General features: G+C 45.0%; 1 protein-coding gene across 1 annotated transcript in view; it reads right to left on the bottom strand.

Annotated features, from left to right (window-relative positions):
- Positions 1-23,079, bottom strand: part of LOC138764064 (vitellogenin-like) — a 140,970-nt gene that overhangs the window by 82,152 nt on the left and 35,739 nt on the right. Inside the window, exons 7-12 of the mRNA XM_069939371.1 lie at positions 20,907-21,057; positions 15,199-15,356; positions 13,385-13,550; positions 11,615-11,740; positions 8,525-8,743; positions 3,382-3,599 (exon numbers count right to left, since the gene is read on the bottom strand). Coding sequence (XP_069795472.1) covers positions 3,382-3,599; positions 8,525-8,743; positions 11,615-11,740; positions 13,385-13,550; positions 15,199-15,356; positions 20,907-21,057 — 1,038 coding nt within the window. The remainder of the gene's footprint in view (positions 1-3,381; positions 3,600-8,524; positions 8,744-11,614; positions 11,741-13,384; positions 13,551-15,198; positions 15,357-20,906; positions 21,058-23,079) is intronic.

Below are 23,079 nucleotides of genomic sequence, written 5' to 3'. Positions count from 1 at the left end.
AAACATAGATGTATGACCCAGGGGACGGTGTGGGGGGGAGGGGTTGGGGGCAACTGCCATTCAAAATTCAGACAAAACAGTGAAAAATTTAGGACAAAGGAAGAAGAAAAAAATTGAATGGAAAAAGCCAAAAGATAAACAAATTAACAATAACAGTGGCCCATTCCCAGCACGTCTTGGCCCTGGGCACCGTCACACCAGGGGTGCCACGCATCTCACCTCTAACCTGGGCAGCAGCCTCCTCCTGGAACTGGCTCATTTCTGGGGCAATGAGGATCAGCGTCAGTGTTCGGGCTCTGCGACATCAGCACGCATACACCGAGGCTGTCTGTCACGAGACAGGGTGGTTGCAGCCCAGGCGCAGGACTGCTGCTGGCCGATAAAATGACTTGCTGTGAACTTTCTGCATCTCTGCGTGATGACGTCAGAGGGTCTGAGTGGTGTCACCCAGTGTTGTTCCCACAGCAATGGGCCTTTCCCCCCCCCCCCACCTCCCGGACGATGAAGCAGCCCAGGCTTGGGGACGGGAGTGAATCTCAGCCTTGGACAGAGAGGAATTGAAGGCGGCCCTCCTGTGCCCAGAGCCCGTGCCGGCAGCCAGTTTATGGAGGAGGCAGTGGTCTATGTCAGGGCCCAGAAGTGAGATGTGAGGTGGCCTGGGTGCAGTGCGGGCCCCAGTAAAATTTCAGAAAATTAACCCCTCTGCCCTCCTTAACTAAAGAGTCCCCTGTACATCCATGCTTTTAAATATTTCCCCTCTCATTTGCCTTCTTGTTTTAGTTCCCCTACCCAGAGGAAAAAAACATTTGTCTTCCTGTTTTAGTTCCCCTACCCAGAGGAAAATACTGTGACCTTATCCCTGCCCCTCATGATTTATATATCTACAAAAAGTCAGTCCTCAGCTTCCTCTGCAGCAGGAGAAAAGTCCCAGCCTATCCAGCCTTCCTTTATAGCTCAAGCGCAAGCCCTCCAGTGTAGTAATATCTTGGTGAATCTTTTTCTAATCCCTTCCATCTTTAATGGCATAGCTGGTGGTCAAAACCACGTACTATAATCAGCAAGGTGAGTTTAAGAAACATGAGCATTGGCCTCAAATAATTCGATCATGTGTGGATAAAAATCGCCATTTATATGAACCACTCATTATTCTCCCTCTTTTCATCAGGGAGAAGCTGAAGAATGTGAATGAACTCACCAACAGGCTCAAAGACAGCTTCTTTCCCCGCAGCCATCAGGCTCCTAAATGAACCCCACAGCGGTGCTCTCGTGCTGCCCTTGCCTGGTGCTGATTGATCTTCCTTTTCATTGTGACCCTACACTCCGTAAACTGTGCTCTTTAAATAGCTGTCTGAATATTAGAGGTAACCTGTCACAGAAGAACCCTTCTCACTGTGCGAGGTAATAATATGATAAATAAGCTGAAACTTAAGACCTGAGATGTTATTATGCAAATATACCAATGTTATAAGCTACAACTTAAACGTGTAAGGATATACATGGTAAATGGTAGGGCACTGTGGAGTGCAGTAGAACAGGGATATCCGGGAATACAGATACATGGTTCCCCGAAAGTGGTGTCTCTGTTAGAATGGATCATAACGGGAGCTTTTGGCACATTAACCTTCATAAATCAAAGCATAGGATTTTGTGGCCCATGTCCGCCCGTGGCCTCATGCACTGCTAAACCAAATCTACACATAAATTGGAGGAGCAAGATGTAAAGTCCTGCCTGACTACACTCCAACCAGATGGCATTAACGGCGACCCCTTGTTTCCATTGGGCAACTCCCCCCTCTTCCTCTCTCTCTCCCCCCATCCCTCCGTCTCCTTTCCTCCAGCACCCCACCCCCTTCCCTCTCCATTCAGGGAGGTGTTGCAACTGCGCCCAAAGTGTTTGGGCTGCACACAGTTGAGTAACCTAACTCACATTTTGAGTTTACTCAGAGAATTAACGACGTCACCAAATCACACCCGAACTCTCTTTACTTCCTTCCTTCCACAAAAAAATGGAGTGAGCTATTTATAGAAATTTACACAAGATTGACTTCAAGTCACAAGACAGTCTGGTGAGCCATTCAGTTGATTGATGGCTCCAGTGGTAACACCCACTCCTGGTGACTGTGGGCCACTCTGATTAGGGTGTCCTAGCAGAGAGTTATTTCCCTCACCCTCTTGTGCCCTCCTATCCAAATCCCACCTATGACCTCTTGTCTGTGGACCTGTGCTGCACCCCTGCTCCTTTTACTAATGATTTTATTCATGTGCCTGTGCACTGATTGCTCGCACCTTGACAAGGACTCGGGCACAAAACGTTTGTTATGTACCTTTGTCTTTGCTACATGAAGAACCTGAGTGACCTGCTGAGTTTCTCCAGCATTTTTGTGCAAACTACAATCACAGCATCTGCAGGCTTTCTTCTGTAATCCATTAAATAGAGGAGTTGGGAGGTTAATGTCATACAAGACATTGGTGAGGCCAAATTTGGAGTATTACAAGAATGTTGCCGGGACCTGAGGAACAAACTTACAGGGAAAGGTTAAACAGGCTATGAACATAGGAACATAGAACATAGGAAGTAGGAACCGGAGTAGGCCAAAAATGGCCCATCGAGCCTGCTCCGCCATTCAATACGATCATGGCTGATCTAATTTATGTCCTAACTCCACCTACCTGCCTTCTCCCCATATCCCCTAATTCCTCTATCATATAAAAGCGAGGATTTTATTCCCTGGAGCATAGAAGAATGAGGGGAAATTTGTAGCTGAGCGACTGTGCGAGTGAATGGACCGAATCGCCCAGCCGGTCCAAGATGGCGAGGGCTCCCCTTCACTGCTAAGAAGCCCTCCACTTCCGCGTAGCAGCCTGCCACTGGAGAGTGAAACTGCGAAGCAACGGCATCACTTCCGGAATCCGGGGGAATACGCCACCGGAAGTGGGCAGGCCAGTGCGGAAACGCGGCAAATTCAAACCAATAAAGTAATTCTTTGGTTCACCCTCACACTGTGTGGACGTCTCTTTACTCAGAAACACTGCGGCAAATGCAAGTAGGTTTTTTTCCACAGGTGCTGGGTGAGGTACAAACCAAAGTACATGGGTTAAGGATGAAAGGGGAAATATTTAAAGGGAAAATTAGGGGGAAATCTCCACACAGAGAGTATTGGGGGTGTGGAATGAGCTGAAGTGGTGATTGCAAGCTTGATTTTGACATTTAAGAAAAATTTGGACGGCTACATGGATGGGAGGTGTATGGAGGGATATGGTCTGGGTGCAGGTCAGTGGGGCTCGACAGGATAAAACTTTGGCATTGACTAGATGGGCCAATGGGTGTATTTCTGGTCTGTGGTATTTTATGGTTCTGATACATGGCTATTTTACACTTACAGAGACTGAAGCTCTGGCACGGAGGTTGTTGCCAGTGATTTCATGTAGGAATACACAAAGCTGATCAGGTGCAAGTTGGTCTCTCTGGTCATTACGTCAGTCGCTGTGGTAACCAAGGCGAGGGATGGTTTAGTCTCCATCAACACAATAAAGGCCTTCATTCGCATTTCAGCACGGTTCCTTCTGTTCATAAATAACTGCATGGCGATGCTTCGCACCTGGACAAGAAATCACAACCAGGTCAGCTCTGAGGTACAGGGTCACAAATCATACAACTCGTACTTCATGGGCCATGGGTCATGGGTTAAGGGGGAAAGTTAAAGGGACCATTGGGGGAAGTTCTTCACGCAGAGAGTGGTGAGATAATGGAAAGAGTTGCCATAGAGACATGGTGAATGCAGGTTCGATTCCAACATTAAAGAAAGATTTGGACAGGTACATGGATGGGAGGGGTATGGAGGGATATGGCCCAAGGGCAGGTCAATGGGACTCGATGGGCTGAAGGACTTGTTTCTGTGCTGTTCACTGGCTTTCTCCATCACTGGCCAGAGAGACACCACAACAGATTGGAGGATAGACAGTATATTACAAGGATAGGTGGCCAGGTAGAGGGGGGTGGAGACACTAAAGGCAGTTAAATAGAGGCCTTCAAACAGCAGCCAGGATGTGGATTACAACATAAAACTGAAATAGATAAGGTGTGTAAGGACAGCATTACGACTAACATGAAAGTAGATTGGGAAAGTCAGGTCAGTACAGGATCCCAGGAGAGACTATGGGGTGGAATTTTGAAACAGCTTGTTGACAAGACCACCAGGGGATCATCTGTTCTGGATTGGCTGTGTAATGAACCAGAGAAGGTAAAGGAATCCTTTGGAGGCAGTGATCACTGCTAAATTTGAAAAGGAGAGGCTAAAGTCCGATGTGTCAGTAGGTGTTTACAAACTGGGGCTGCTACGAGTGTAGTGGAACCCTGGAGCCCCTTCCACGCTGGTCCCTATCTTGCCCGGTCGAACGGCAATGGGCAATTTAAGAGCGTTTCTGTCCCTTCGGTGACATGTCACACACTCATTACGGCGCTGGAGGCCCCGCAGGGAATCCTTGTTTCCTGCGTTGGCCTCCAAAAGGTAAGTGGCCGGGGCGGGTGTGGAATCGGGCATGGGCATTGTTGGGGCCAGGGTGAGCCTGGAGTCGGAACACTGTTGGATCCAGGGGATGAACGCGGAGTCGGGGCCAGGGGAGAACGCTGTCAGGGCTGGGGGGGAAATCGCTATCAGGATCAGGGGTTATCTCGGTCAGGCCAGCAGGGAGCTCTGGCATTCCAGCGATGTGGAGGATTATGGGTAAGGAAGACAGCCATCATATGTAAAATGCTGATATCATTTTCTACCAATGATCGCTTACAAATTGACAAACAGCAGCTACACTTTGCATTTACACAGGTTTGCAATCCACCTCCGAGGTGGTTGGCCCATCCGTGCAGTTTAAAAACAAATTCTACCCACTAATTAGCCCTATACACAGATAGAAAACCTAGCAAGTTGGTAGGTTAAACTCATGTTACAATCCAACTTGTAAACCCCTGGTAGTTCAGTGGAGTAAATTAAATGAGAGTCGCATGAGAGAGAAACTGACTAAAGTTGAATGGAAAAACAAAACACTAATGGGGAAGGCAGCAGAACAGAAATGACTGGAGTTTCTGCAAGAAATGAGGAAAGTGCAGGACAGGCATGTACCAAAAAGAAAGAAAATTTTGAATGGAGAAATAAGACAACTATGGCTGATGAGGGAGGTTAAAGCCAAAAGAGAGGGTAAAAAAGGAAGCAAAAATTAATGGGAAGATAGAGGGAAATTTTAAAAACTTAGAGGGGATAACTAAGAAGGTGGTGAGGCAGGAAAAGATGAATTAGGAAAGGAGATTATCAAATAATATCAAAAAGGATACTAAAAGCTTTTTTAAAATATATAATGAGCAAAAGTGTGACCAAAGTGGACATAGGACTGATAGAAAATGACATTGGAGAAATTGTAATGGGAGATAAGGAGATGGCAGAGAAACTGAATGAATATTTTGGATCCGTCTTCCCTGTGGAAGACACTAGTAGCATACCTGAATCTCATGACCCATGTAAGTGAAGTGAATGTGGTCAGCATCAAGAGAGAGTAGGTATTTGGGAAGCTAAATGGTCTAAGGGTGGATAAGTCTCCCAGACCAGATGGAATGCACCTTCATGTTCTGAAGGAGATAGCTGTAGAGATGGTGGTGGCATTGGTAATGATCTTCCAGGGATCTTTGGATTCTGGAGCGGCTCCACTGCACCTGAGGATCGGTGAATGTCACTCCACTGTTTAAGAAGGGAGCGAGGCAGCAGAAAGGAAATTATGGACCGATTAGTCTGATGTTGGTGTCGATTGTTAAGCATGAGGTTCTGGAATATCTGGAGGTTCATGAAAAGCTAGGCCCAAGTCAGCATGGTTTCCTTAAAGAAAATCATGCCTGACAAACCTATTGCAATTTTTTGAGTGGAGGAAAATTTTTGGGAAATGTCAGAGGAACGTTGTTCACACGGACAGTAGTGGGTGTCTGGAATGCATTGCTGGGATTGGTGGTGGTAGATAGTACAAGAGACTGTGACATAGGTTCATGGATGTAAGATGACTCCCTAGTCCCTTTGCATCTAAATAATGGTTTGCCCATCTACTCCTTCTTCTAAAGTGCCTGATAGTACAGTTTCTAACATTGTATTTCATCTGCCACCACATTGCCCATTCTCCAAGTCTCTTTGCAGCTTTTGGCATCTTCAGCGCCACCAGCTCTATCACCCATTTTGGTATCATCTGCAAATTTAGCCACAAAGCCATCAGTTCCATAATCCAAATCATTTATATACCACATAAAAGAAGTGGCCCTAACACCGACCACTGTAGAACACCAGTGGCAACAGTAGCCCACCAGAATAGGATCCCAGAATTCCTACTCTCTATTTCCTGCCATTCAGCCATGCTCCATCTAAGCTAGTATTCTTCCTGTAATTCCATGGGCTCTCATCTTGTTTAACAGCCTTATGTGTGGCACTTTGTTGAAAGCCCTTTGAAAGTCCAAGTACACAACATGCACTGCATCTCCCTTGTCTATTCTACTTGGGCCTTTTTTTAAAAAAAATGCAATAGGTTTGTAAGACATGGTTTTTCTTTGAGGAAACCATTCTGACTTGGGCCTATCTCTTCATGTACCTGCAAATAACATAACCTGCAAATAACCTGCAAGTAATAGTTGGCCTCCCTGTCTGTCTGGAATATTATGGGTGGTCAAGTGTCCTCCGTCTGAAACTTATTCGGAAGTTACTTCACCTGCCAATCAAGGTTGGACTCAGGCCACCCGTTAGTGCACACCTTGCTATTGGTTCATTTAAATCAGTGGCCAGACAGCCAGCTCAGAACAGTATAAAATATTGATGCATACCACATTTTTCCTCTCTCTGCCTCATGGTCCAAGGCCTAGACATCGTTCTATTCCAGGAGGAGTTGTGGGTAAGGTGGGCACTTAAAATGAGCTGTCGTACTGCGATAGATCAGTGCTTGCTGAGAGCTGCACCCGCGTTGGTACAGGAAGTGGGAGTGTGTTTGAAAGTCCCTGGCTTCAGAGTGTGTACACAAGCGTGATTGTGTAGAAGATAGGTGGCCACTGGTATTGGGGGCCAACCTGGGTCTGATGTGAATGTCTATGTATATATTTAGTAGTAGAGTAATTAAGCATTGTTTGACATTCTCCCCTGTTTGCCTCCTGTGTGTAAAATAAAGTTACCTGCAATTGTAACACGTATCTAGACATCTATCTGTGAACCCACCAAACCTAATACTCTTCCAAACACAACACCTCATCCTTGACAATCAAAGCTGACAGCTTCCCAACCACTGATATTTGGCTAATCGGTCTATACTTGCCTTCTGCTGCCTCGCTCCCTTCTTAAACAGTGGAGTGACATTCACGATCCTCTAGTCCATTGGATCCATGCCAGAATTCATTGATTCCTGGACGGTCATTACTAATACCTCCACAATCTCTATAGCTACCTCCTTCAGAACATGAGGATGCAATCATCTGGTCCAGGTGACTTATCCACGCTTAGATAATTTAGCTTCCAAAGTACCTTCCCTCTCATGATCTTGACTGCACTCACTTCTCTTCCGCCAGAGACATGAGAGTCCAATATGCTACTAATGTCTTCCAAAATGAAGACTGATTCAAAATATTCATTCAGTTTCTCTGCCATCTACTCATCGGTATTTGCGATTGTCATCCCAGGAAAAATGTGGTGGCTGATCCCCTCATCTGAGTCTCTGATACACCTCTCATCCTTCATCGCCCCAAAGAGAAAAGTACTAGTTCTGTCCACCTTGCTTTATATGTCATTTACAAACTCCTTACAGAGAGCACTGGATTTGAACCCCAGTTTCTGCCGCGTTTACAGCATTACGCTAACTGCTGGCTAACCATGCCGCCCCTGAAGCCTTCTGGCGCCAAGAGAAGGCAGCATACCATGAGGTGCGGCAGATTCTGAGGGAGCAGTGGACCAGTGCAGAGCACCAGAAATGGGGAGAACACCCTTTGTTGAGAAGAATGAGAGGAGATGATCCTACAGGGATGGTGACCACAGTAGAGGACCAGAGAGGGACTCAGCGAGGAAAGGACACACTCGAGCTGCGGGTGACTTGCAGTCGGGGGGACCTGGAGACACTGGGGGCTGCTTCAGACTGGCTCATGGGAACCAGGTACTGGAACCAGGATATGAGAGAGTGCCGAGGGCAAGGCGAGCTCCCCAATGGCCTCAAGCGCTGAGGGCTTCCTGATCTTGAACCTGGGTTGCTGATGCTTTGAACTGGAGTCTGCACAGCTCCAGAGGATGTTGGAGGGCTAGAGGCGAACCGACAGACACTCAATGAGTTTGAATGGACTCTCTGTTGCTTCTCTTTCTCCTCTTGTTAGGGATACCAAGCAAAGCTTATGATTACGCTCTGTTTGCCTTACGGCAGATAAAAATCAATGTAAATATTGCATGAGAGTTAAAGGAAGCTTTTGAACCTTCTTCAGCCTCGTACAACGACTATAAACTAGAACTTATTCACTGCCAACCCATCTCACCTTGCGTGGGTCCTTCTTGCCGATATTGCGCAGGGCCATCACAGCCACTGCTTGGATTCTGTTCGAGACAGCGTTGGCAGAACTGCTGAACCCAGGCAGAAGTTTCTGGATGCGCTTCAGGCTGGCGGGCTGGCCAGCATTGCCAATCGCCTTGAGGCCAAGGATCGTTTCTTCTTCGTGACCCCTGCTGCCAGCTTCAGTCACAAGCTCGTGGAGAGGCTGCAGAGAAAATAGCGCAAGGATCCGGTAATAGATGATTTAGGGTCAGGAGTTGGCCAACTGTCCTGCCTTTTGAGTTCATGGCACATCTCTTTTCTGCATGAAGTCCAAGTCTCTTGGACTTCCATTAAAGAGTCCACTTAGAACAGAGATGCAGAGAAATTATTTAGCCAGATCAACATAGAACATTGGAGCACACCACAGGCCCATTGACCCTTGATGTTGGGCCTTCACAAAAAAAAATGAAGCCATTCCTATCTCCCCCCTATTTTGCTTTCAACCATGTGCCTGTCTAAGAGTCGCTTAAATGCCCCAAATATTTCAGCCTCCACCACCATCCCTGCCAAGGCATTCTAGGCTTCTACAACTCTCTGCGTAAAAAGCTTACCCCTGATGTCTCTCCTAAACTTTTCCTCCCTTCACTTTGTTCAGATGACCTCTGGCGCTTGCTACTCTTGCCCTGGGGTGAAAAGGGGCTGGCTGTGGAATTTGTTGCCACAGGGTATTGTGAAGGCCAAGCCATTAGGTGTATTTAAGGCAGAGATTGATAGGTTCTTAATCAGCCAGGACATCAAAGGTATGGGGCTGAGTGGGAAAATGGATCAGCTCATGACTGAATGGAAGGACAGACTCGATGGGCTGAATAGCCTTCTTCTGCTCCCATGTCTGATGGTCTTACATGGGGCCCATCCATCTCTCTGCTGAACCTCCACAGTCTGAGAATGTCAAACATCCACCACCTCCTACTGAACCATAGAACACTGCAGCACAGAAAACCAGCCCTTTGGCCCATCTAGTCCATGCCAAACTATTATTCAGCCTCATCTCAGTGACCTGCAACTGGACCAGACCCCTCCATGTACTTATCTGACGGACTTCCCTTTACTGTGACCTCTAATTCTAGCCTCCGGAGCCGACAGAAGTATCTGCGCTGTTGAGGCCTTCAACACTGCCAACAAGCTGATAGATTGGTACTATGCTCAGGGCAAGCTGAGACTGTTTGGCTCCCTTGAGTAAAGGAGGCTAAGGGGTGATCCAGAAATTAAGGTGATTATGCGTATGACTAGATTTTTATTGGTATCATTGCAAGTACTATAGAACCTTTGAACAGAAATTGCTTAATCCTTATCTATAACAATAATTAGAGACTTAACCCAGTTGATATGAGGAAGTATTTTTGTCGAGCAAGTAGAGTGGAAATTTTGATCTCATACAGCTTAATATAGAATTGCATCTAAAATATGACTGGTTGCAGTCTTGAGAGGTAACACTGTTGAATGGATGAAACCAAACATTCTCAACCTTTTCTTTGCCCCCCTAAGATCTCTGCTCAATTTTGAGCCCCTTTCCCTGTGAAGCAGTCAGGTTAAGTTGGTTTCTTCCATAGTTCTCTCCTACCAACTACACAAAAAAAAATCCTGAAAAATATTTTATGATTTTAGTCCGTGGTCCCTTAAATGTGCTGTGGTCTCTGATGAGAATGGCTGGATGAAGCAATTTAAATGGCTTCATCTACACTCCAGCCAGAGATCTCATCCCAGATCACATCGGGTGGACTGCAATTCTGACAGAAACTCAGAAGCATCCATAGGCAGCCAATGTTCATCAGGTAGGTATACACCTGACCGAGGGCCCAGGCCCGAAACGTTGCTTACCCTTGACTTCCTAAGGATGCTGCTAGATCTGCTGAGGTCCTCCTGCCTTTGGAACCAGGCTTCCCCCTCCCCGGCCCATCACGCCAACCATTTTGTACGACATTTTTTCATACCTTAATGAGGGGCTCAAAACCAAAACATTGGTTAGGTATCTCTATCTTTGCTCTCTAAAGGACTTGCTGAGTTTCTCCTGCTCTGTATTTTTTAATTCAACCACAGTGTCTGAAGATTTTCGTCTTTTACATGAGATCCTCCAGCACACTTGACTCCAACATCTGTGGACTTTTTTGTTTCACTCCATATTAAATGGTCTAGGACCATTTGAGGGGACCCAAGGGACTTGAGGGAAAGCTGGATGAGGACTTGAGGGAAAGCTGGAAGGAGTTGCCCAGATGGGATGGGTTGAATTGTCCCTTTCTGTACCCTAAGGATCTTTCAAGTTTTCCAATTAATGAGGTCAAATCGATGAGGTTGATCTTTAAGAGCTGGTATGATTTTGCCCAAAATAAATGGTCTACTTGAAGTGCAGTTGAAATATATTTTTGATTGCTAGCACTGTAGAGATGTCAGACTTTCTCCCATTTGTTGTAGTCAACCCTGTGTATTCTGCTGTCTTGATCCCAATGTGTGTCTGGGAACCATTACAGATCCGAGTTTGGACCTTATAAACAAGCTTTGAAACTGATGCATAAGAAAAACGCCCATCATGTTTGTAATGCAATGGTATTGTATGTACTGACCAGTAGAGGCATGGGCTGGCCCTCCCACCTGATGACATCCTCTCCTAGACTCCTCCCTGGATTCTTCCCCTGTGACCCAGGCCATAAAGGTCGAGCCACCTCTTACTTCCCTTCACGTCCCTAGCTTGCACCCGGGCCAGCAGTCTTGTGTGTAATAAAGCCTATCATTCCACTCAGTCTTTGTCTCTGTAATTATTGGGGCAACTGGTAGTGCCCAACAGTGTTCTCAACTGTGAATGCACCTGCAGGTAATAGATGCAGCAGAGAACTCACCTATACCTAAAGGACGAGGACCTGCACAAGTCCTTCATGGGGAAAAGGCAGGTTGGTCAAGGCCTAGATCAGCCATGATCTTATGGAATGGCAGAACAGGTCTGACGGGACTAATGGCCAACTTCAGCTTCTAGTTCTTATGTTCCTGTAGAATCCATCCCAATTGTTCTCCACTGCCATGTAATCACCCAATGCACACGTACCTGGAGAGCTTCATCAGGACAAAGCCGGACTGTGTTGCAGTATTTCTGTACCAATGACCCATAGGCGAGCAAGGTGAGTTTGCGAAGGAAAGGGTTTTTCTGCATGTAAGGGCTGGACAAAAGAACCTTGGGGAAAAGCAAAAACAAAAAATTGATATCACTTTAGGCCAAAAGAACAAGGAAGCAAATTTCATTCACCCTTCTGAGAAGAATATCACGGAGGAAGTGGATCTCTTTAAATTCAAAACTCCCCCTATTCTCAGCTGAGTGGAGACCTGGTTTGGCAGAAGGGAGCAGAAATACAACACATTTGCAGAACACCTTTCATGACTTTAGGAGTTGCACTGGATGAAATACATTTGGTGAGAAATGTTCATTCAGAGCAAGTCCCAAAAGGAGCAACAGCTTAGCAACACCCCAGTGATAATCACTAGAGTGTCCTTCGCGATTTAGACACCCAGTACATCAACAGGCCTTTTTAACCATGAGTTTGTGCCCCCCCCACCACACAAATACACCAGTTTAACCTACAGCCCCTACAACCCCAGTATGTTCTGAAGGGTGGGAGGAAATGGATGGCGTAGCAGTTATCCCAACTTTACAGCTCTAGTGATCAGGAATAGGGTTGGAATACTGTGCTGTTCTGTAAGGAGTTTGTACGCCTTTCCAGTGTCCGTGTGGATTTCCTCTGGGGGTTCCGGTTTCCTTCCACCATTCGAAACCTACCAGAGGTGTAGATTAATGGGTGTAATTTGGGCGCCATGGATTTGTGGGCCTATAAGTCCAAATTTAAATTAAAAAAAATATATATTTAAATTTAGAAACCGGAGCCCCCGGGGAAAACCCACACAGACCCAGAGAGAATGTACAAACTCCTTACAGACAGCACCAGATTCAAACCTGGGTCATTGTGCTAACTGCTACGCCAACCATGTCACCCTGATGTGGGATGGATAACCAAGGAGGACTCACTGGTCAGTTTGAATGCTGGTGTAAACATCTTCCATCTGAGAGAGCATCTGAGAGATCTGGAAATCCCAACAGAACATGGGAACATCTAGCTGGATATTTCTAGTCTGGGGTGGGAAGGATTCAAAGCCTTCTGATTCGGACACTTGAACACTACCAACTAAGTCACAATGGCTGCCATGAAGAACAAATTAATTCAATTTAGATCACACACATTAAAAAAGAATCCAAATCAAGCAACTTATGGTGCTGACAGGTCAAATCCTTCCAGAACCCCAGGATTGGTAGGTATTGTGAAAACACAAGTGATCATGCAAGATGATGCTGTGGCATCTGGGTGCTTTCTGGATGCAGTTGCCTGTCCAACAGTGGCAACTCCCCTCTCGAATCAGTAAAATAGATGTGGAAGAAACTTTCTTTTCAGGTTCATTTTTGGAATCTGGGCCTCACCAGGATTAATTGTCTATTATTTATAAATGTCTATCCCTTAAGGTGGTGCCAAGTTATCCCAATGAGATAACCCTGGTGAGGTGGTGATGTTATCATGAGAAGATAGCTCTGGTGAGGGGGGTAATGAGTTATCTCAAGGAGATGGTCCTTGAGAAGATGGCGATGTTATCACAATGAGATAGACCTGGTGAGGGTGGTGGTGATGTTATCACAAGGACATAGCCCTAGAGTAGGTGATAAGCTAATCCAACTGGCATCCATCTCAGCATAATTAGTGGAGGGGGAACTGTGGGGGCAGTAAACCCAGATTTGGGTCCTTATTTTTCTCAAAATGGAGATGTGAAGGCATACCGTAGCATTGTCCACACCGTGGCAGTCAGGTTTGATGGCATGCAGGACCAAAAACAGAACCTGGGCTGCTTCAAACTGTGAGAGTTCTCCCTGCTCGATTTTGCTTTGGATGAATTGAACAGCTTCGTAGGTTCCTGTGGCCGGGATGGTATTCAGAATCCACTGCCTAGATTCACAAGAGTTTTGTTATGGGGTAAGTAGTCACAGAGAGGTTCAACACGGAAAGAGGACCTTCAGTCCGTGCTGACTGTCAACCACTCAATTACATTGAGAAAACATCAACTCATTTTATTCTCCCCACATTCCCATCAACTCTCCTGCCCCAGAGTCTATACCCATCCGCCTCTAAGCCCACCATTTCTGTGCACATTTGGAGCAATTTACTGCAGTCAATTAACCCACCAACCTGCACATTTGAGAACATTCAGCCCCTTAAACCTGTTCCATTCGATCGCACCAGATCTGAGGGGAAGATTTGATTGTTCTATATAAAATTGTGGGATCTACACAAGATTAAAAAAAAGAGATCTGTATCCCTGCTACACCAATTTATCAAGTACCAATCTACACCAATCCCATTCGATTCTTCTCGTATTCCCATCAATTTCCACTTTTCCCTAGATTCCAACACTGACCTACACCCTGCGGGCAAGTCCTAGTGGCAATTAACCAATGGTCCTCCGCATCTATGGGATATGGGTGGAAACTAGTGCACCAGAAGGTAGCTGATATGCTGGCAGAGAGATTGTTCAAACATTGCACTGAGGTCAGTCCACTCAACCTCTTGCTCTCCTGGAATGAGTGAGCCACGAAGTGTGACTTCTCAGGGAGGGAGACACTCTGAGTTTACATGAGTAAAGCACAAATGTCTGCAGATACCTGTGATTGAAGTAAAAACACCCAATGCTGGAGATACTTAGCAGGTCAAACAGTGTACTTTAGATGTCATATATATTCGTGCAATAGTCGAGTTTTTTTGGACCAAATGTTTGTGTCAAATTTGGGAGGGTCGACTTTTAAACTTTGAAGGGCTAAAATTCACTCAAGAATCCAAAACTACTCATGTAATTGTCAAGTTTTTGGGACCCATTATTTTTGATCAAATTTGGGTGGGGGGGGCATAAGTCTTTTGATCCCATTAAGTACTTACGTCATTCAGGGCGTCGGGTGCTTGGATGGGCAGGCGGCTGAGGTGAGGTTCACAGTCCTGGCATCGTGAGCTCGAATTGGTGAGCCATTGTGGCATTGGGAGCTCGGATAGGCAGGTGGCTGAGGCAAAGGTTCGCCGTCAGAGGGTCAGGAGCTCAGATGGGCGGGTAGAGGGGGCCAAAAATAGTAAGGGTCAACTTTTTAACATGGAAAATGTGATTCTTTTTGCAAATAAAGAGGGGCGTTGACTATTGCATGAATATACTTTATACAGTATCAAAGATACATAATCACCATTTTGGGCTTGAACCCTTTGTTTAGGTATGAGCAAAATGTAGGCAGGCACCCAAACAAAATGGTGGGCGGGCGGAGGGCAACTGCCTTCATTTTGATCATACCTTGATGAAGGGCTCAAGCCCAAAACATTAGTTATGTATCTTTATCTTTGCTCTATAAAGTGCACTCTTTGATCTGCTGAGTTTCTCCAGTCTTGTGTGTTTATACTCTGAGTATAGAATTCTGATGACACATCTCCAGCATCCTCAGAAAGCTTGATGAAGGATGTGGAATTGAAATTAATCCCTAGTCTTTGGGGTTGAGTGTTGTCTGTTGCACCAACCTTGTCCCTCATCCTTTTCCCCCCAAACCCTATCCCCCATTTTCACCTTTGGCTCTGTTTCTTCGATTCACTTTCCCAGATGCTTTGAAGGTTAGTCAGGTTTGTTGAGCGCAGGAGCTGAATGAGCTGCAGGAACATCTGTGGAGCATCAGGGTGAGCTTTCTCCTGGTTGATCTGCACCAACTTTTCCACCAATTTGGTGATCTGTTAAACAAATCCAGGGAGCATCAGTTCTACGCTGTAAACATGAGGCAAGGACATTATCCACAGTAATATTTGCAACCATCTGGATCTTGGGAAGGCGATGGTCCTCCATTCTGGAGCACCGCCAGTGGGCTGATATTGCCTCAAACCGTGCATCTTGGCGCCTCACAGTTCAGCGGGCAGCAACCTCCTTGAAAGAAGACCGCAGAGCCCACCTCACTGACAAAATACAAAGTAGGAAAAACCCAATTCCCAACCCCAACCAACCAATTTTCCCCTGCAACCGCTGCAACCGTGTCTGCCTGTCCCGCATCGGACTTGTCAGCCACAAACGAGCCTGCAGCTGATGTGGACATTTACCCCTCCATAAATCTTCGTCTGCGAAGCCAAGCCAAAGATTTGCAACTAATGGGTCATATTGGGGATTGATGGATAACATGGAAACTTCAGATATTTATTTTACATTGTGAGTACCACATAATGGAAAACAATAACTACCAAAACCAGAACAAGACATCCCAAGAACGATACCTTGGCAAAAAAAAATTAAGGTCCAAACCAAAGAATCTGAAACATAAGAAAGGTAGGATGGAGATTAGGGTAGAAGGTAAAAAAGAGAATATATGTGAGGGTCATTCTCTGAGATGCATATATTTTAATGCAAGAAGCATAGTGAACAAGGTAGATGAGCTGAGAGCATGGACAGATACTTGGGGTCACGATATTGTGGCAATTAGTGAGACCTGGCTACAGGAGGTGCAGGACTGGCAACTTAATATTCCAGGATACATTTGTTTTAGATGTGATAGATCAGGGGGTAAAAAAGGAGGAGGAGTTGCTCTGCTTGTTAGGGAGGACATTACTGCCGTGAGGTTGCAGGATGGTATGGAGGGATCGACCAATGAGGGTGTTTGGGTGGAATTGAGGGGTGGAGGAGGCAAGAGGGTACTAATAGGGGTGTATTACAGACCACCAAATGGGCCAGGTAAGGATGTTAATGAAAAATGGAGGATATTCAAATAAGAAATTTTGAGGGTACAGAGTTGTTATGTCCCAGTGTGGATCAAGGAAAGGCTGGAAGTCATAGGGAGGCTTGGTTTTCGAGGAATATTGGAAATTTGGTTAGGAGAAAAAGGGAGGTGTACAAGAGGTATAAAGAGCAGGGAGCTGAGAAGTTGAAGGAGGACTACAAGGAGTGTAGAAGGAATCTTAAGAAAAAAATTTGAAAGGCCAAAAAAAGGCATGAAGAGGCTTTGGCTGACAGAGTAGAAATAAATCCAAAGGGTTTCTATAAGTACATTAAAAGTAAAAGATTAGTGAGAGATAAAATTGAACCCCTTGTAGATAGCGAGTGTAGGCTGAGTGAGAAGTCTGAGGAAATGGGGGAAATTTTAAATGATTTCTTTGCCTCGGTATTCACTAGGGGAAAAAATGTTGAACCAGTTGAAGTAAAGAAAAATAGTGGGGAGGTCATGAAGCATATAAGGATAACCGAGGAGGTAGTGATGGCTGTGTTAAAAAAGATAAAGGTGGATAAATCTCCCGGTCCGGACAAAATATTCCCTAGGACACTCAGGGAGGCTAGTGGACAGATAATGGGGCCATTAACAGAGATATTTAGGATGTCACTGGCCACGGGGGTGGTACCAAAGGATTGGAGGGTGGCGCATGTGGTTCCTCTGTTTAAGAAAGGGTCCAAATGCAAACCTGGGAATTATAGGCCTGTAAGTCTGAGGTCTGTGGTGGGCAAGTTGATGGAAAGTGTTCTGAGGGAAGCTATTTACAAATTTTTGGAGGTACAAGGATTGATAGGGAGTAATCAGCATGGTTTTGTCAGGGGGTTACAAAAAAGGTTGATGAAGGGAAAGCTGTGGATGTTGTCCATTTGGACTTTAGTAAAGCTTTTGACAAAGTTCCCCACAGGAGGTTAGAAAAAAAGGTGGAGGCATTAGGTATAATAAGGAGGTAGTGAAATGGATTCAGCAGTGTTTGGATGGGAGGTGTCAGAGAGTCATGGTAGAAAATTGTTTGTCCAAATGGAGGCCGGTGACTAGTGGAGTTCCTCAGGGTTCGGTCCTGGGTCCACTATTATTTGTTATATATATTAACGATCTGGATGTAGGGGTGGAGAATTGGATAAGCAAGTTTGCGGATGACACAAAGATTGGTGGTGTTGTGGACAGTGAGGAAGATTACCGTAGATTAAAAGGTGATTTAAGAAAGCTGGAGGTGTGGGCTGAGAAATGGCTGATGGAATTTAATACAGATAAATGTGAGGTGCTGCATTTTGGAAAGGCAAATTTAAATAGGTCATATACATTGAATGGTAGACAATTGAGGTGTGCAGAGCAACAAAGGGATTTAGGAGATATGGTAAATAGTACCCTCAAGGCTGATACTCAGGTAGATGGTGTGGTGAAGAAGGCATTTGGAATGTTGGCCTTCATAAATCGGAGTATTGAATTCAAGAGTAGGGAGGTTATGATGAAATTGTACAGTGCATTGGTGAGGCCAAATTTGGAGTACTGTGTACAGTTTTGGTCACCAAATTATAGGAAAGATATAAACAAAATAGAGAGAGTACAGAGAAGGTTCACGAGAATGTTGACAGGATTTCAGGGTTTGAGTTCCAGGGAAAGGTTGTGCAGACTGGGGCTTTTGTCTCTGGATCGTAGAAGATTGAGAGGGGACTTGATAGAGGTGTTTAAGATTTTAAAAGGGATAGACAGAGTAAATGTGGATAGGCTTTTTCAATTAAGAGAGGGGGAGATTCAAACTAGAGGACATGGTTTAAGATTGAAGGGGGAAAATTATAAGGGGAACATGAGTGGAAATTTCTTTACGCAGAGGGTGGTGGGGATGTGGAATGAGCTTCCGATAGACGTGGTCGAGGCGGGATCATTGGTTACGTTTAAGGAAAGACTGGATCGTTACATGGATAGGAGAGGACTAGAGGGGTATGGACCCCTGGTCAGTGGGACTAGGAGGGTGGGGATTTGCTACGGCCTGGACTAGTAGGGCTGAACTGGCCTGTTCTGTGCTGTAAGGGGTTATATGGTTATATTATATACCAGCGCATATCAATGTATATTTCTGATGTGCTGGAATCAGCCATTTGCCCCTTTGAGGCTATTCAATAAGATTATGATTATGACCTCAAATCCACTTCCCTCTTACTTCTAATCTCTGCCTTAAAATTAATCAGGAGCAGGAGACAATGAATCACAAATTCAGAGATACCAGCTGCCTTCCTCCTGCCTTTAGTCAAAATCAGCGACCCCCTAGCTCTAGATATTCTAATAATAAGAAACATTAGATTCACCCTCAGAACAAGAGTCACAGAGGGATACACTGTGTGTGTGGAGTTTACACATTCTCCCCGTGGCCATGAGGATTTCCTCCTACAACCCAAAGAGAGCAGGTTGGTCACTGAAAATTGCTTTAATCTCAGGTGATTAATGGAATATGGGAGGAGCTGAGGAGATTAAATAACGGGTTTCCATAGGATTACTGTAAATAGGTGGTTGATGGTCTGCACGGGTGGAATGGTTTGCAGAGCCTGCTTTCGTACTATTACAGTCTTGTCTGGCTGCACCATTTGGGCGTGGTATGGTAATTGCACAGCAGCAGACCAGGAGTCCATCCAAATGGCCGAGAAGATCACTGAAGTCTCTCTTTCCTCTATCGACCTCATTTACTGGGAGTGTGGCTTAAAAGTAGGGCTCAAAGAATTATTGAGAACCCTTTCCATCCAACCCATAGGATCTTCGACCCATGACCATGATTATCTTGTCCTCTGGAATGTTTAGACCACATTCAAAGTTCAGGAGATCTTACAGAGTCACAGGGAGATATAGTTCGTGTTCAAATTTATTTTTTGAGTGTACATGGACAACCTGGTGAAACATCTTTTCTCTGGACCACAATGCACTCATATACACACACAATACACGCCACGTAATAATCACATACCTGTATATACATATATATATATATAGATATATAGATATATCTATATATATATAGATATATATATATATATATAGATATATATATATCTATATATATATGAATGATTTGCTTGTTTAAAGGATACCATTCATCGATCTCACAGCCTGTGGGGAGAAGCTATTTACCAGCCTAGAAAGCTGTGAGATTGATGAACGGTATCCTTTAAACAAGCAAACCATCCATATATATGTATATACAGGTATGTGATTATTATGTGGCGTGTATTGTGTGTGTATATCTGTGAATTGTGGTCCAGAGAAAAGCTGTTTCACCAGCTTTTCCACGTACACTCAAAAAATAAATGTGAACTCGAACTATATCTCTCTGTGTCTCTGTAAGATCTCCTGAACTTTGAATGTGGTCTAAACATTCCAGAGGATGCTTCTCAAGATAATTGTATAACGTAGCCATTCTTTTTGATAGACTCTGCTCTAACTTCCTCCATGTCATTATTATGTGAACATATAAACATTTAAGTATAGAAATAACAACCCCTGCGACCTCTGGAGCTGAACAAAGTAGGTGTACACAGCATTATTGCCGGCTGAGTAGACTGGAGGGACTCGGCGGGTCAAAAAGCATCTGAGGAGAGAAATGGTCAGTCAAGGTTTTAGGTCAGAAACTTTTATCTCGACCAAAGTGGGATTTGGAGATATCCAGTATATGAAAGGGGAATAAAGAGAGGGGGCAGAGAGGTGCTAAGTTCCTGGGCAGTAGATGGGAGAGGTAGAGAGGCAGGCAGCGGGAAGGGAGCATTGGATGCGGAGGGGTGAGGTTAGAGAGAAAAATGAGAGCAGGAGCAGGTAATGGAGAGGCAGAAATAGTAGAAAGAATTAGAGGTGGGGTTATTGTAACTGGAAAGTTCAATGTTCATGCTGTTGGGTATAAGAGTATTCCTCACGGATTTGCTTGACCTTTTAAGTCCTTCTTGTTTCCCTTTGTTCACTCAATATTCCACCATTGGCTGCTTTTGTGTTTTTCTCTATTGCCTCGCTAACTCTCTACCCTTTCTCGTGTTTTCGTGAATACAGTGGCAATAAGAACTTGCATTTACATGACACTTTTAACACGGTAAAATGCCCCAAGGCACCCCAAAGAAATGTTGCCAGGGAAAGTTTGATGCAAAGCCACAAAAGAGAATTTAAATACAGATAACCAAAATACCATAATACTATGAAATGTTGGAACAGAACGAGGCCATTTGGCTCATCGAGTCTGCTCTGCCATTCAAATTATGGCTGACATACTTTACTTCTCAACCCCATTCTCCCCATAACTTTGACACCCATACCACCAACCTTCGCTCTAAATATTTCCAATGACTTTGCCTCCACAGCTGCCTGGGGCAACAGATTCCACCAACTGCCTGAAGTTTGGCAAGCAAGTAGGTCTTTAGTAGGTGAGAGAGGGAGGGAAGGCAAGGAGTTGGGACCCTAAAGGCCAAGCTGCTGAAGACATGCGGCCATAAGCAGGTCAGAACTGCAGAGGTCTTGGGCTGAGAGAATTCCTGAATATGGAACGAGGCACTGTCTCACGTACCTTGGTGTCGTTATGTGAGGTTCTGACCAACTGCATTGGCATTTGCAATAGTTCATTGGAAAACTGATATCTCAGACTTCCATGATTCTCCATGGGGCTCTTCGGCATGGGTGGAGACTGATCTTTGAAATCCAACAAGTATAGATGCTGCCTGTTTCCAAAACAAAAGAGAGGCTTCTGAGAGAGAATGTAGAATATTTCAAAAACACATCAACTTACTAATATATATATTAAAAAAATCTGACTTATTTTGCAAAAAAATTCCGCTAGGCCAGTGGTTTTCAAACTGCCCCCCAACACACATTCCACCGTAAGTAATCCCTATGCCAAAGGTGCTCTGTGATTAGTGAGGGATTGCTTAAGATGGGATATGGGTGGAAAGAAAAAGGTTGAAACCCGCTGTTTTAATCGTCCCTCATTGACTCGTTATGTGCACGGTTTCCAAACTCCAAAGGAAATGGGCCAATGACCATTTTTCTCAAGCAGAATGTTTCAGTAACAATTGGGTCCAGTGTAGTGGTTCTCCACCTTCCTGTCCCACTCACATCCCCACCTTAAGCCATCCCTTACTAATCACTAATGGCGTAGGGACTGCTTAAGTGAGTTGATGGGGTGAGTTTGAAAACCACTGCGCTGTTTGAACTCAGAGGATCGATCAGCCTCAGTGGGACAATGTTCAACGTTTCCAGTGGAGCCCTTCATCAAGGCAGTTCTTTCTCTCCCACTGACCGGCTGAGTTTCTCCAGCAGATTGTTCCAGATTGCAGGATCTGCAGAGTCTCTTGTATATGTACCCGTTATTGACCTACCATGTGTGTTTTCTGTGGATGTAAACTTCTCAGATTATCGAGGCAATGCAGAACCATAGTACAATACAGGACAGAAAACAGGCCCTTCAACCCCTCTAGTCTGTACCAAATTCTGACTAGTCTCACTGACCTGCACCTAGTCCATAGGCCTCCATACCTCTCCCATCCAATTAAGAGACATTTGCATAGGTACATGTCTCTTAAATGTTAAAATTGAGCTTACATTCACCACTTTAGTTGGCAGCTTGTTCCAAACTACTCTCTGTGTGAAGGAGTTCCCCCTAATATTCTCCATAGAATATGCCCTTCAGAATTTTGTGTATGTCTATCAGATCTCCCCTCATTCTTCTATGTTCCAGGATGTGTAGAATGAAACAAAGATCTCTCTGCTGTAAATTCCAGAAACCGGCCCACTGGGAGACTGCATAATGAATCCAGCCAGAACTCATTGTATACGTGTAACTGGCCAAGCGTCGAAAATATATATTTTCCTCCTATGGATGCTGCCAGGCTGGCCAAGTACCTCCAGCATCTCTGTGTTTTGACTACAACCACAGCGTCTGCAGACTTTCACGATTTACTTCATTCAGTAGCCCCCTTGCGAAATATCTTCGAGGGATGCCTACCTTGAAGAAGTTCCCCTTTCTTTGAAAGGTGTCTCTCTCACTGCCCGTCCTCTGCGCTCCTCGCTGCTCTGGCTGAAGAAATAGCTCCTCATCTCTATTCTAATGGGTTACCCTTTTTGCATTGAGGATGTTGCCACTGGCAACTCTCCCCACTATTGGAAACATTTTCCCCATGACCACTCTCTCCAGCCATGTCAATATTTTGGTACGTACCTTTTCTTTTTACTGGGTACCCATTATATGGATCCAAGTTAATCATTCCTTTTAGAGCAAGGGCATATCTGCTCTTTTTTAAGCTTATATGATGCCAATGTAGCCTCCCGTTAGTATTCACAGACTTTTCTCCACGCTGCCCATTGCAATCACATTGCCTTCCAGGTTGCTTAAATAATCTTGGACTCTGCCATAGCCATAGTTGCCTGAAATATCGAGTGATGATTTTATATCATAATGTGCCTTGGCTTATGAGTACAACCATTTGTGAATGCTAATCCTTAGGAGGGGTTGAACAGTGTCTCTCAGGTTTGTTCAGCACCACCTTATATTCCATCTGGCCACTCTCTGACTAGACAGCATTAACACCGAGTTCTCCAATTTTCATTGAACCCCTCTCCTGTGTCTCTCTCTTTACCTAATTCCTCTTTAACCTCCAGCTCCCCACCCCCTTGCTTTCCTTCTCTTAACACCTTCCCCTATCACCTCAACATTTTTCTCTTTCACCCTCCCACCTGTATCCACC

The sequence above is a fragment of the Narcine bancroftii genome, chromosome 5 (assembly GCF_036971445.1).
Source record: "Narcine bancroftii isolate sNarBan1 chromosome 5, sNarBan1.hap1, whole genome shotgun sequence".
Taxonomy (NCBI): domain Eukaryota; kingdom Metazoa; phylum Chordata; class Chondrichthyes; order Torpediniformes; family Narcinidae; genus Narcine; species Narcine bancroftii.
This window is presented reverse-complemented; position numbering and strand designations above follow the sequence as displayed.